The sequence below is a fragment of the Sitophilus oryzae genome, unplaced genomic scaffold (genome assembly GCF_002938485.1).
Source record: "Sitophilus oryzae breed Bouriz unplaced genomic scaffold, Soryzae_2.0 scaffold_402_pilon_pilon, whole genome shotgun sequence".
Lineage (NCBI taxonomy): Eukaryota > Metazoa > Arthropoda > Insecta > Coleoptera > Curculionidae > Sitophilus > Sitophilus oryzae.
In genome coordinates, this window is record NW_022146977.1 from 1,563,093 (window position 1) to 1,578,712 (window position 15,620).

Below are 15,620 nucleotides of genomic sequence, written 5' to 3' on the forward strand. Positions count from 1 at the left end.
AATATTTATAGAAAATTATTTTCATATTGTAAAATATTTACATAATATATCATGAAATCCAAAAAAAAATTAAAAAAAAATCAATCTGTCAATGCATGTTTTAAAACTAAAGGAAAAAATGTATAAAATGTGAAATCTATTCTATCCTGTAAATATGTGTTTATTTCGTTAAAAAATAATTATTGAAGTACTTCATAAAATTCGAATTTCGCGAAGACCAAAAATTGTAATGACACAATAGAAAATCACAATTTCTTTGCCAATAATTTTAAAAATACAGCTACAAAATACCGTACGAGCAAAAAAAAACGGCGTCAGAGATGGCTTAGAAACGCAAGATCGTCGTTTCAAAGGCAACTCGACGCCATTTTTTTTCTATCATTGTCATCCGCCATTACTTGATCATACGGTATAATTTATAATTTAAATTGCATTAGTTGGTATCTCAAACAAAATGTTTAGCTAAAAACGTTCAAAACCTCCATTTTTATTTTTACTTATTAGTGTATCGCAATTTCCAGTTGGCATTTAAATTGATAAATGACAATAATTTACATCAAAATATGTGAGATAGACTACTTTTCTTCTAAACTTTTTATGTGCAATATCGGTTAGTTAATTATAAACACCACTCAATAAACAACGAATATTACGCAGTACAATACCAATCGACAAAAGATGACAGTTTGACTAGTACTATCATACAATATGGCTGATCTATCACATTTTAGAGCACATTTTTACAAATTGACACGGAATTTTAAGTTAAATACAGTTTAAAGGGCTCAGTAATATTACTTTTACAAAGCTGTAATAATTAAGTCAGAATTTTACATCTATTATATAACGACTAATTTAAGTACTTAAACTGGACCTATTGTTTGTATTAAATCTGCTCTTAATAACTCTCTGATCCTTATACAGCCTCTACACTATGCGGAGAACTCTTCGAAGCAGGTCAAGGTCGCATTTCGTCGTCCAACTTTGTCGCATTTCAATTTATTCCCAGTTATCTTGACCCACTTCGGTTTGCCTCGACCTACTTTCGATTATTAAAAGCGCCAGAAAAATACTCGCGAGGAGGGTGTAGGGGATTTTTTTTGGCGTTTCCTGTTGCCTCGTTCAATTTTGTTTAGTTTTGAGCTATTTCCAAAACGTGGCGGTATCTGTACCCGAGGCAAAGGATTTTTTTTTCATAATTTCAGTGAAATAAGTAAACCTAGACGTTTCGAAAATAGCTGTTGTTACGATGGTATTTCGTTAATTACATCTCATTTTATGTTGATATATATTCCACAAGATTAATATTTGAACACGGGTTTAATAATATGTAGAGTAGATATTTAAGAACAAAATTTTTCACTCAATCTGCAGGAATATAATTACAATATGTTTATTTTTTAATTTTATTATAATGGAATCTATACTAATATATAAAATCCATAAGTGACTAACATACAGTACGTCTGTCCGTTCTGTAGCTACGGGGTATCCGTGATAGGGGAAACGATATTCTCTCGATGTTTTTCGTAAAAAATTAGACGACGCGTCCCATCAATAAAAATTCGACAAATTTGCAAGTAGCCAATAAAATGAGTGGGCGGAGCGATTAGCGGTGACGTACTCGTTAAGTCGACGTATAAAATATATTGTTGTTTATTTAAATGTTTTTTGTCCGCATTCCTTTCATAGACACAGATCCAGCAGATGTACTGTACTGATTAATCACAATCCTGCTCAAACCACTCAACGGAAGAAGCTCAATTTTGGCGTACACGTTGATTCTAGGGTGTAGAGGTTCGATAAGAAGGGATTTTTCGAAATTCCAGTTCCAAGAGGGTGAAACAAGGGTGAAACCACCCCTCAAATATTACAATATTTTTTTATTTAAAAAAAGGTCAAGTTTCCGAAAAACGCTTAAACACGTATATTTTATTTTGTTTTTTTACATATTTTAAGATTTTTTAAAAACGTATACTGGGTGTTTCGAAAAATCTGGTCATTGATTAATCACGATCCTGCTTAAAGCGCTTGACGTAAAAAACTGATTTTTGGAAAACAGATTGACTTTAGGGTGTAGAGGTTCGATAAGAAGAGATTTTTTGAAACTCGAATTCTAAGGGGGTGAAACTATCCCTCAAATATTTAAAAACCGGTGAGTTTTTCGGAAAAACTCTTAAACACGTATTTTTTATTTTGTTGTTTTACATATTTTAAGATTTTTTATAAATTTATACAGGGTAGGTATTTCATAAAATATGACCTTTGAGTAATCACGATTTTCCTTAAACTGCTTGACGTTTAAAGCTGATTTTTGGCAAACGGATTGACTGTGGGGTGTAGAGGTTCGATAAGGAGGGGTTTCTCGAATCTCAAATTCCAAGAGGGTGAAAACGCCCCTCAAATATTACAACATTTGTTATTTAAAAAACGGTTAGTCTTTCGGGAAAACGCTTGGACAAGCATAATTTATTTATTTTTTTTAAATATTTTGAATTTTTTTAAAAAATCATACAGGGTGTTCCAAAAAGTTACATAATTTCTTAACCATGATTCTGCTTAATCTGCTTGACGTAAAAAGCTTATTTTTGGCAAACGGATTTTTCGAAAGTCAAATTCCTACGAGATGAAACTACCCCTCAAATATTACCAAGTTATATAATAATATCGCCATATTGTTTTTTCTCATGCTGACATAAATGTGAGAAAATTTTATCCAGTTTGTATGTTAATGAAAATTCTTGCTCTGCTTTATCATCACCATTACAAATGATTAATTCGACGCGAACGAAGTCGCTGGTATACGCTAGTTAGTATATAAAATTGTATGTTATGTTTGTTTACGCCTGTCTTAATTAATTTAATAATAACAGTAGTATTGCTTGATGAGTAATACTGGCAACATCATCAATATATAGAGCTGATTGAGAAAATTTTCGATTGACCCGATGTCAATCAAAGATACTTTTAGTTCTCACGTTTCCCGAAATAGATTGAGACGCACCGTGATTGGTTGTTTGTTTTTTATTGTTAATCTGGGTTAACAATCCATTCCTATTATTTCGTAAAACATTTCGGGGACTCGCAGTACAGGCTGTTTTATGGTCATAAAAAAGTAAGTCAAGAAAAAAATACATAGAATTTTTTGTTACATTCAGAAATACATTAATGTTTTCCTTATTATTTTATTAGTATTGAGGTAACTTTACAGAGCTGCAAACTTATATTTCTGCACACTGAACTAGCATGTTATTTCTACATATACTGCGCCGTTCTATGATGGGTGTAGATGTGACAGATTTTTTTTTCATTTCAATATTAATTAGAAGATTAACTCTGTTTTAATTATTTTTTACATTTTACACTACCTTTTGTATTTTAAAAATTCATTTCTAGACATAGTATATAATCTTTAAGAATCAGAGAGTAGTAATATAACTTATCTGAATTATTGAGCCCTTTAGCTTTAGCATATCTCAAGGTATTCTGTTCTCTTCTTCACAAATTCAGACGAATAATAAATTCTTTAAGTATATAAATTTCAATAAACTATGTATGTATATCTATTTTCTTCTTACTATATACGGACTTTTTGAATTTTTTTATATAATTTAACCTTTTTAGCGCCAATATTCGAACGATTTCTCTTTATCCGAATAGTTTTTCGAAACACATATGACAGTAAGGTTTGTCGTTCTGTTCCTTGAACGTGCCTTTGTTGAGTTGCTTCAGACAGAAGGCGCAAACGAAATGTTCCGGGTGGAACTTCCGGAACATGGCCGTGACGCAGCGACCGGAAATGGGCTTGTGGCATCCTGCGCACAACGAACCCCGCTTTAAGTGATAGTGCGTCTCGCAGTACGGCTGGCCCTCGTGGTCGAAGAACGAACCTCCTACGAAAGGTTGACGGCAATCCTGTAACAGAAAAATAGAAAATGTTATTTAAATAATATATACTTTAAGGTACCAAGTAACAGAAGGTACAGAAACAGGCTTTGAAGCTCCTAGATGAACAATGCTGAAATAAATAAAAATTAAAAAAATATACCGATGGATTGAAAGATTTCATTGTCTATGTGATGGCCAGATAAGCTGTAATGAAGTAAGAGATAATGAATAAACCTTCTTATTTTTAGCAGAAGCACAAAACCTATTTACAACAATCGCTATCTTTCGTAAAAAATCGTCAAAAATATTATTTAATGTGTTCTTTTTTTATAAATTGGATTAGGATCGAAAGAAATCAACTGGGAATGGGTAATTGTTTATCACCGATTTGTTCTGATTTAGTTATGCAGGATTTACAGGATCAATGTATTAAAAAACTTCCTTTTCAATTGCCGTTTTTTAAACGTTATGTTGATGATATTATAACTTCAATTCCTATTAATCAAGAACAAAGTATATTAGACATATTTAATTGTTATCACCCTAAACTACAATTTACATTGGAGAAAGAAATAAACAACAGCATAGCATTCCTTGACGTGAGACTAATTAGATACAATCAATTAATAGAGACAGATTGGTATCACAAGCCGACATTCTCTGAGAGATTTCTCAATTATTCCTCCGAACATTCTTTGAAACAAAAAATTAATGTTATTAATAACCTGAAAATCAGAGCTACATCACTATCATCAATTAATTTTCATAATAAAAATTTAAAATATATCGAAAGCATGTTGATTAAAAATAATTATCCAATATCTATGATTAAAAAAAATTCTTAACAAGAAAACCGTTGTAAAATCTACTAACCAAAATGAGAGAAGTTTATTGTAAAATACCTTATATCGACTGTCTGTCAGAACAAATTAAAAACACATTTAAGGGTCATACTACAAAAAACAGGAAAAAATAAAAATTACAACAAGGAGTCACAACACCATAAAGAGACGGTTCTTTTCAAAAACAAAATCAAAGAATAAAAAGAACTGAAATCCGGCATAATATATAACATTCCTTGTACTCAATGTCCTAAAAGCTATGTTGGGCAGACCGGTAGATATTTAAAACAAAGATTGAATGAACATAAAAATGATCAAAGGAACTTTCTTTTGAAATCTAATCCTACCGCATTAGTAGAACACAAAATAGAGACAGGCCATAACTTCGATTTTGACAATACCACTATTTTACAAACACAATCTAATTATAAGAAAAGATTATTTGCAGAGATGATAGAAATCCAAAAAAACAAAAATTGCGTTAATAAAAGAACAGACGTAGAAAACCTGAGTACAGCATATTTTAATATTCTTTCAAAAATTAAATAATATAACTTCAAAATAATGGTTTAAATCCAAATAATATTTTTATATGTTTCTTTTTTCAACTGTTCTTTATCTCCAGGTAAAAATTATATTAGTATTTTATCAACTAGAATTAGTTGCTCTCTGTATACGGTCAACGTAGGTACATCTGCACTGCTTGTCTGTGAAAGGAAAAGATTTTCGTGATATTTCTCTATACATAATTGTGTTATATGTTTTTTTTTATGTAAGTGTGTTATGTGTTTTAAAAGGAAAAAAGGGATATATACCACTCCCCTCTATACCATCCGTGTATTAATGGATATGACTAAGAAAGTCCAGATTTAAATGTGAGTAACATATACATATATTTTATTTAATTGTTAACATTAGGGTAGTTTTACCAATTGTATATGTGTGGAATTCCACTGATATGTATTTTAGGTTGTTTGTTAAATTTTTGAAAAAACTTTTATTTGATTGTATTTTTGCTCTCTTAACTTTGTAGTGTCCTGAAGATGCAAATAAATTTTGCGAAACGTCGACAAATTTAAAACAAAGGACTTCTGTTGATTTCTTTCGATCCTAATCCAATTTATAAAAAAAGAACACATTATATATTATTGGATCGACAACAATAAAAATTATAAAAATATTATTATTTTCGTTTATATTCTGGTGATTCAAAAAAACAAATACACTACTCAAAACAATTATCGCATATTTGAATAAAAATAATATTTATTTATAAATGAAGCATGCATTTTTCTGCCTTTCTCTTGTGAGTATTTTTAGGATAATTATGGTACGGCCTACTATACAGGGTGTCTCAAAAATAAGTGCAAATATTTTAACTGGTAGTATATTTCGGCCTCAGAAACACGCCCATGAGGTATTTTTTGTAAAAAAAATTTTAAAATTTGGATTTTTTCGAAAAAAAATTTGATTTTTTTTAAATTTTAAGTTAAAAAACATAATTTCTTGATAATATGGCCACATAGGTAGTAGCTTAAATCTACATGAAAGAAAATCCGGAAAAGATCCAGTGGTTCTCAAAATTTTAGCAAAAAATTATTTTTTTTTGGAAATTTTCAAAGTAAAATAACTCAGTTATTTTGGATTTATTTGAAAGACGGTAAAGAGAAAAAATGTTTATTTTGGCCAGATCTACCACCCCTTAAACTATTTGCACTTATTTCTGGGACACCCTGTATAAACGGCCGACTATTTAGTTGCAAAAGTGAAAACAATACATTCTTATGGAGCCGAACGGCCCAATATTTGATTACGTTGCCTTAGGCTATGCGCTGACAGGCAATTTTTAATCGGCCGACTATTTAGATGCATATTTGTAACGGATATATCCTTATTGAGCCGCGCTCACATGCAATTAAACAGTCGGTCGATCGACTTCATAAGTATGTATTGTTTTCACTTTCGCAACTAAAAAATAGTCGGCCAACTAAAAATTACAGGTCAGCGCATAGGTTTATTGTACTGAATTTCCCTTCACAGTGTCCATACTATTTAAAATCGTAAGTCAGGGAATTCAAAGTGACTTGTTTTTTAAATTAATATTCGTCATAGGCTGAACCTCTGCGCGCTGCGCTATGGAAACTTGTTCGATTTATATTCAATTCTAGAATTTAACGGACTAAATAAAAAAAAATATAGGATCTTCTTCCGATGCGCAGTAGTAAAGGCTGCGCAGTAGTAAAGATGCTGTTCGAGAGCATAGTAATGATGAAAGCATAGTAATAGATATATTAAAGAGCCAGATTTTTTAAAATACTTCCTCGAAAACGTTGCTAGCTCTTAGACTAATAATTTTACATACAAAATGACAGATATCTTCATTTCCAATCCATCTCTGACGCCGGTTTTTTTTTTTCGATGGTATGATGCCTTGTCGTTCGCAAGTTGGTTTAGAGAATTTAATGTAACCAGCATAATATAACTAGCCACCAGGGTTCGGAAAACTACATGTTACTTTTAAAAACTACATAAACTACATTACATGTAGTTAATGTAGTTTATGTAGAGGGTGTAGTTTATGTAACCTATGTATATAACTTTCAAATATCAAAGGTTTGAGGTGAGGTTATAATAAGTTGAAGCTTTAAAACCACATAATGTATTTAAGAAAACAGAAGAAATATGGCTTTAAATATAATATTTACATCATATTATCTCTATTACACCTCATACAAATGAAAATTATTCATAATATCAATACATAGTTGATTAACGTAGTTTTCATGTAGTTAATGAACGGGAAAAGACGTAATTTTTGAAGAAAAACTACACGTAGTTAAGCAGGTAAATTACGTCTTAATTAACTACTTCCGAACCCTGCTAGCAACACTTAAATAAAAAAACAATGTAAAAATGAAGAACGACAATTTTGACGAATGAACGATACGTTTAATAATAAATCTCATCCTACAAAATTTGACATATTTTATGAGTCAAATATTATAACTGTTACTTAATAACTGGTCATTGACTTCTTTTTAAATATACCCACATTATACACTGACCGGCACAAAAAAACGGGCTGCCTTAAAATTTTGATGTATTTTAAAGTTCAATATATTTTGTTCTAGTGGGCCGATTTTAATGATTTTTGAATCAATTTGTAGCTGAATTATTTGACGTTTTAGTGTCTCTTTCTAAATTAAAAATGAAAGTTGCCATATCTGTCAATTATGCGAGGGGAAACAAAATGTTGATATTTTGGTAAAAGTTTGAAACACCCTGCGGAGTACGTTAACAAAGCAAGGAATTGAAAAATAACTTTATCATCTAGGTGTATCTTTGCTCAATAGCTTGTTTTTTGATTCGTCACAAAATAGCTTTATTCTTTTTGGAGGTATTCGCTTTTGAAGAACTAATATTTTTTCGTATTTTTTACATTAAAACAATGTCCTTGCCCTTTTGGTTCTAGTCAACAAACCTATAAAATAATGTTTATGATTTATGTAATGTTACTGTGTTTAAAAAAATCATATTATATTATTGTCTGTTAGGCAGTTACTAGAGTAGATATGGTTTTAAGTCCAAAAGTTGATCTCTGCCATGATCTAAAGCAGCAATAGCCGATACTTCAGAATTTAGAACCATCTCTACTAAAGTAAACGCCAATAAACAATAATAATATGACTTTTCAATGACAGTGACGTTACAAAAACAATAAACACTATTTTAAGTGTGGTGATGAGTAGTAGTGGGAACTATCGAATGAATACTATCGAAACATTCGATAGTTGCAATTCATTCGAATAATTCGATAGTTAGTATGAAAACATTCGTTGAAAACTATTCGAGTAAAAATTATCGAATAGATCCGTCATCTGCCTTGAAATATTGTATTCTAGTAATTCGGCAGCAAAAACCATTCATTTATAAAATTCATTCATTTATGAAATTCATTCATTCGTCAGGATCGATTATAATAAAATATTAACTGAATTTTAGTTGTCGCCCGGCGACGTAGGTTTCTTTCCGAGAAACCCGACAGCGGTCGGTGGCAATGCTATGAAAGAAGCCGGCATCTTTGATTTTTTGCGGAGTCAGATATAGATAAGGACACATTATTTTTTTTATTGAGGTGCTAGTATTTACACAGAAAATACATTATGAAAGGCGTTGTTGCCATATTTTGGTATTAGTTGATATTAGCAAAGAATATTATTGTTTGGCTTTAGTTAATTAGGGATAATATGTCTATATATTCTGCATTTTTTTTATTAATATTCTGTTGTTACACTGCAATAATACTTGTTATTTTGGATGTAGGAAAATTATTTTTAATGTTTTTTAGCAAAGACTGGTTTAATAAATAATAATAACAGTAATAATTTGTTATACCTATTAACAACAAAATTTTAAATCATTTAATATAAATATTTTCTTTTAAGTAGTAGCAAAATATAAACAACAAATTAGATGTCAAAATTATTTATATTAGATCCTATTTAAAAATAATATAGTCTCTAAATTTTTTGGCAACGTTGGTTTATTAATTAATAATAATTACAGAACTAATTTGTTATATTAACAACAAATTTTAAAATCATGAAATATAAACATTTATTAATTTTCTAAGCATGCAGTGTAATGGAAGGAAAATATAAATAAAAAATTAGAAATCAAAATTATTTATATTAGGTGCTTTATATTACTATTTAAAAATTATATTTACTTTTACTGGCATTTACTTTAAAAAATAAATGAAATATTTCTTCGCAAAAAACTACATGTAAGAGAATTAGCATAAACAAAATACAAACATCGTTAACTTTTTTTTTTTTAAATTGGCACGTGTAAAACTTTCATTTTAATTTTCTCACCCCATAGTTTGAGTTCGATAACCATTTACTTAAATATGATTATACAACCACATTACTTAAATATGATTATTAAGTTCAACTAATTCATATTATTAAAACATCTAAAATACAAATATGTATTTTTAAAATTAATTGTAAGTTCATCTCATCTCTCTTAAAAATTGCTACTTCTCAAAATTAAAAAATAGACCATATACCATATAAAATTAAATAATTGAAAGATCGGACTACGGAAAACCACACAAATTTTTGGAAAAATTTTGACCACCTGCACATGCACACAATCGTCAATAAATAAAATTAAAAAATAACTACTATTTTAGTATTTTAACTATTTTAATAAACGCAAAAATAGCACAGTATTTATACGGCGAAGTTATAAAAATTTGGAAGAACTAATAATGCACTGACGCATACAAAAATCAAACGAATACTAAATTTCATTTATCAAAAGCATTCGATAGTCGTGGCTCAACGATAACCATTTAGTCGCACGGCGAGGTTGTCACATATGCTTTAGTACAAATGAATGAATGATTTTATTCGAATAAAACCATTCGATAGTTGAAATCATTCATTCATTAACCATTCGATAGTCTAATTCATTCGATAGTTCCCATCGCTAGTGATGAGGATCCAAAACCAATACTAAAATTGCTGTAAATCGTTACTCTCTTATTCAAAAACGAATATCTCCCATAAAATTAGAGCTATTGCGATGAATCAAAAACCAAACTCTCGAGAAAAGACGTACCTAGATGATAAAATGATTTTTAAAATCCTTGCTTTGTTAACATATTCCACAGGGTGTTACAAACTTTCATCAAAATATCAACATTTTGTTTTCCCTCGTATAATTATTGAAATATGTAAACTTTTATGTTTAATTTAGAAAGAGATACTAAAAAGTCAAATGATAGTAAAAAATCATCAAAATCGCCCCATTATAACAAAATTTATTAAACTTTAAAATACATCAAAATTTGAAGGTGCTTGTTTTTCGTGTCGCTGAGTGTATTTAGCAACAAAATAAATTATATAAAAAAAATTTCCATCATTTTTTGTTATAAAAACTACAAAGTGTCCAAAAATTGTAAAAAATATAATTTAGAATTTTGACTGTTACGTTTAACCAAGATAACATTCATCATCCAAAAATGTCTAAACGGTTTTAAAAAAAATATATCGACGGTTGGAAATCAACTTAAATTTGATCCATATTTATTTTAAGATATTTTTAAAACATGAAGCCAATGTCAAGGTAATTTACCTGAGTTGAAAATATGCAAAAAATTACGACTATAAATTTAATCCAATTGCGAAAATTTTTAACGTATTGTAGAGAAACAACAAGCGGTTATAAAATACCCTCCAAAACATAAAAACTGTGCCAAATCCTCCAAAAATAAACCACATCACATCTGACACGATCTCTAATAATAAATCGACTTCGAAAGCTAGGCAACTAGCGACAGGTGTTTGACTATTTTTAACTCGCCATCGCGCTTGTTTTTTCTCCTTGTTTTTCGTTTCACTGATTCATAGACGGTTTATTATTTCCTCTTTATTACATAGTAACATATTACAAATATATAAACAAAACTCTTACGACTAAAAATGACTTAGAATAAGTACAAAACTCGTGGAGCGTCAGGGAAAGGTTAATATAGATTTTTGGGACGTTCATTCATCTTCTTCTTCGTCTGCTCCAATACACTTTGGACAAACGGGCTTTCCCTCTACTGCGTAGAAAGATTTTCCTTGAACGGGTAGTTTACAATCCTAGGAAGTTAAGAAGGCAAAATATTTTAGGGAGGTGACCCAATAACATTAATGGATTTTCGTGGTGATAAATAGGTTTCAGAAGTACCCACCACCACGATACTCACCCTGCAAACAAAACAATCCGGATGCCACTGGCTGTTCAAGGCCGAGATGTAGTTTTCCATGATGGCACGGTTGCAAGCGCCGCATTTTGGAGCGAACATGTCAAAGTAATCGTCGCGACAGTAAGGTTTTCCCTCCCTTTCGTGGAAACCGTCTTCCCCAAACTGCTTCCCGCATTGAGCGCAGAAGAAGTGATCCATGTGCCAGGTCTTCTCCAACGCCGTTACACATTTCTGGAAAGAATTAATGAAATACAAACTTAAATAAAAACAAACGCAGAGTATTCAAACGTACATCTAAGATAGGTCCGTTACAGTACGCGCATCTGGGGCTGAAGAGATTGTGGTAGTCTGGTTCGCAGTAGGGTTTTCCGTCGCGTTCAAAAAAGTTCCTCGTGCCCAATTCTTGGGTGCAGTGGGCACAGGTAAAGTGTTCCGGGTGCCATGTTTTGCCCAAAGCAGTGATCACTTGACCCACGATGGGTTTTTCGCAGGCGCTGCAACATCCCTTCTGGCTGGTGTTTACCCCTTGACGACTCATATCTGCGTGAAGATTATCTAGCATAGAATCCAAGTTCTTGGGTGGTGGCAAGGATCCCTGCGTCTGACTGGCTTTCGACGGTCGGGCGTATTGTTCGTTCACCGAGTGTTGTTGGGGCGCTTGGTTGACCTGAATAAAAAAAGCCTCTATTAAAAAACGAATTATACGATAAAAAAAAATGTTGGAATATATCGGAAAACTGACCCAGAAGAAGCCGATGCTGAAACTAAATTTCAATCGGGGCGATTTCCGAGGAGGTAAAGACCAATTCCTACGCGCTCCCCACCCTTCCCACTTAAAGATCCGAAGTCTAACAAGACATACGTTTAAAAATCCAGACTATTGAGTGTGAAGTGTGAAAACGAGACGGTGGGATGGAGAATGAACGCGTGGCCGTTTCCGAAAATACGTAAGTTATTTGTGGAGCGATTTTTAAGACCATTATGTCACAGGACTGGCTTGTTTTGGTTTTTGGCCGTTGTAATTTACAAACATTACGCTCGGCGAGGTTTGAAACCGTTTCAAATGGGTCAAACGTCGAGGATTTTTCGCGCTTTTTCAATGATAATTCGCTTGGAAGAAATAGAAAACTATTGATCTCGTCTTATTAGCGACGAGAATTCTGAGTTTTTCATTTTATTATTTTCTATTTCTCAGTATTTTTACAGTTAATTTTTTCAATTATCTTTTAATAAATTAAAAACGAGAAAATTATAAGTTAAAAAAAATATTTTACTGGAAACAGCTAGGCATTTCTTTAACGTTTTATGTTAAAATGGCTTGGTATTTTCCCCAAAACTGAAGAAGGAAGTTAAGGTAAGTGTCCATTTGATTACTCGATATGCCGATGATACATGTTTAGTATACAGGGTTGTTCACCACATACGACACGGAGTATTGTAGCTAAACTATGAGATTTTTACAAATTGTAAGTTTTGGGTTCGATGACGGACTATTAGAGGTACAATTTAAAAATAATTTTACAAGATACAGAGTGTCCCAAATAAGTAAAAAATATCAAAAGTTGTATTTTTTTAAATGGAACACCCTGTATATTATTGCATTTTTAGTTTCTACGATTAAAATAAAGGTAAATTTGATTAAGGTTTATTATACTTAAACCTTACCGTTTTTGAAATATTTTCAATTTTGTGAAATTGCAGTAAAAATTTTAAGGCTTCATTTCTCCAAGGGTATAAAAGTTTTTAATACTAAATATTTACTGTAGTTTATTTACTGATCAGTTATTGTGTTGCAATAATAAAAAATAATACTACCTTATACAGAGTGTAAAAATTTATTTTAAATAATTATTAGCTTCAAACGGCAATAACTTGTTTAATTTAAATGGAACACCCTGTATATTTTACGAGAATCAGATGCACAATTTAATTGTCTATCAAATTATATTATACCATTTTTACCTATCTCTTTAAGTTTCCGTAGAAAATGCATTTTCTTGTAATTTAGAACTTATTTATCAATATACCCATGGACTATTGACATTTTAGATTATTTTTAAAGATGTACCAAATTTTTAAAGAGTACAGATACTAATATTGTCGATATAATTCGTTTATTTCATTAAAAAAAAAAAAACTGTTTCAATATTTGTTAAAGAGGACCAATTAATATGATTCCAGTATTCAAACTACATTAACTGACTGTTTGCGTTGATTAATAATAATTGCTCCAAATACTAAAAAACTGAATTTTGTATGGGCATTAGACAGTGTGATAAAAAGTAACACCTTAAAAATGATATTTCATTTTTTAATAAATGCTTATTTATAACAACAGAGACTTTAATTTGATAACTTATTATTATATTGATTTCTGACTCAATTTATAATAATTTATTAACGAACACAATTAAGTATGTAATTAATTAGTATATGGGCGGAAGTAATGGTGTTATATTTAATTAATGGTATACTCTTTTATAAAGATTTAAATAGTTTTCTTTTTGCATACAAATGGGCTAGTAATATTATCGTTTTGCTAAAAACGATAATATTACTAGTCTGTACATTTTGTACATTTGTTGCTTTAAAAACAATCTAAAATGTCAATATTCCATGGATATATTGATAAACGAGGTCTAAATTATAAGAAAATGCATTTTCTACGAAAACTTGAAGGGATAGGTAAAAAATGGTATAATACAATTTGATAGACAATTTAATTGTGCATCTGATTCTCCTAAAATATACAGGGCATTCCATTTAAATTAAAGAAGTTATTGCCGTTTGAAGCTAATAATTATTTAAAATAAAATTTTAAACACTCTGTATAAGGTAGTATTATTTTTATTATTGCAACACAATAACTGATCAATAAATAAACTTCATTAAATATTTAGTATTAAAAACATTGATACCCTTGGAGAAATGAAGCTTTAAAATTTTTACTGCAATTTCACAAAATTGAAAATATTTCAAAAACGGTAAGGTTTAAGTATAATAAACCTTAATCAAATTTACCTTTATTTTAGGTAATTTTTAATTAAATTTTATTTTTTTTAATTTAATTACCTTTATTTTAGGTAATAATTATATTAGGTTTTTTAGGTTTTAAAATACGCGCCAAATCAAGGGCACTTCTATCTCCGCCATATTGGAAAAGGTTGAATGGCTTTGTGTGGAGGTGGTGGTGGGTCAGTATGGTGGCCAGCCGCGGCCGTGTTGCCGCTTTTCAACATGCCAGGTGTGACGTATTAAAAATAAAGTGCGGATTTTTATTCTGGGCTTTTTTGTTTTTATTTATTTTCTTAAGAACGACTTCAAATTTTTCGAAAGTGAGATAGCAGAAAATTCTAGAATTAACTGCTTTATTCAATTATGCTAATTCCAAAATATAGTGAAAGAGCCCATTTCTTTATTTTTAAGATTTTGATGGTCAAACATCAAAGAATATTCGTTATGTTTGGACTAAATTTTCTCTTTATAACGCTATCAGAAAATTATGGGAAAAAAAGTTTTGAGTAAACTCTTACGACAACAGAAAAATGTTAACTTTTACGAACCTCTAACAAATTGGAGAGATATTTGAAAGGGAATATTAATAGCATAGACTAAACTTTATTAAATCGTCAAGTCAAAAATAATCTATTATTTTAGTTGTGAAAATATCACATTTTCATGATAAATGTGTTATGATTATGTATCTTTATAATACACATATGAATGTGTTGCCAAAAAAAGAAAAATTAAATAAAATCACAGAGTCACTTCATAATTTATTCAAACGAAAATGTTTACTACATATTTAAGTAAAACTGATAAAAATACAGCTATATTTTTAACTATTCCTTGAACTATAGATATTAGTGGTGTGGTCAAATTTCTTAATTATATGCGATTCCACAAAATTAGGATTTAAAAATCAAATCAAAATCTGTTTCTATATAAAAAATGAAAACCAGCCACTGGATTAAAAATCCACAGAAACAATTTTCTCGGTAGCTCTATACATAAACATCAATTTGTCCTTTAGAGAAGTATGTTTTGATGTCTTTAATTTTGTTTTAAAGAAGTTCTATCAAATGTAAAATTAACTCACATTTTAAAATGCTTAAAAAAATGTT

The 15,620-nt window shown here is 30.3% G+C and overlaps 1 protein-coding gene across 6 annotated transcripts in view; it reads right to left on the bottom strand.

Moving 5' to 3' along the window:
- Positions 1-3,478: 3,478 nt before the first annotated feature.
- Positions 3,479-15,620, bottom strand: part of LOC115885587 (leupaxin) — a 73,042-nt gene continuing 60,900 nt past the window's right edge. For 4 of the 6 annotated variants that reach the window (XM_030904543.1, XM_030904541.1, XM_030904542.1 and 1 more), the window contains 3 exons: positions 11,789-12,163; positions 11,497-11,727; positions 3,479-3,915 (listed from right to left, as the gene is read on the bottom strand). In XM_030904543.1, coding sequence (XP_030760403.1) covers positions 3,649-3,915; positions 11,497-11,727; positions 11,789-12,163 — 873 coding nt within the window. In that variant the 3' untranslated portion in view covers positions 3,479-3,648. Of the gene's footprint in view, positions 3,916-11,155; positions 11,390-11,496; positions 11,728-11,788; positions 12,164-15,620 lie in introns of those variants that run through there. The other 2 variants (XM_030904545.1, XM_030904546.1) reach the window with 1 other exon arrangement.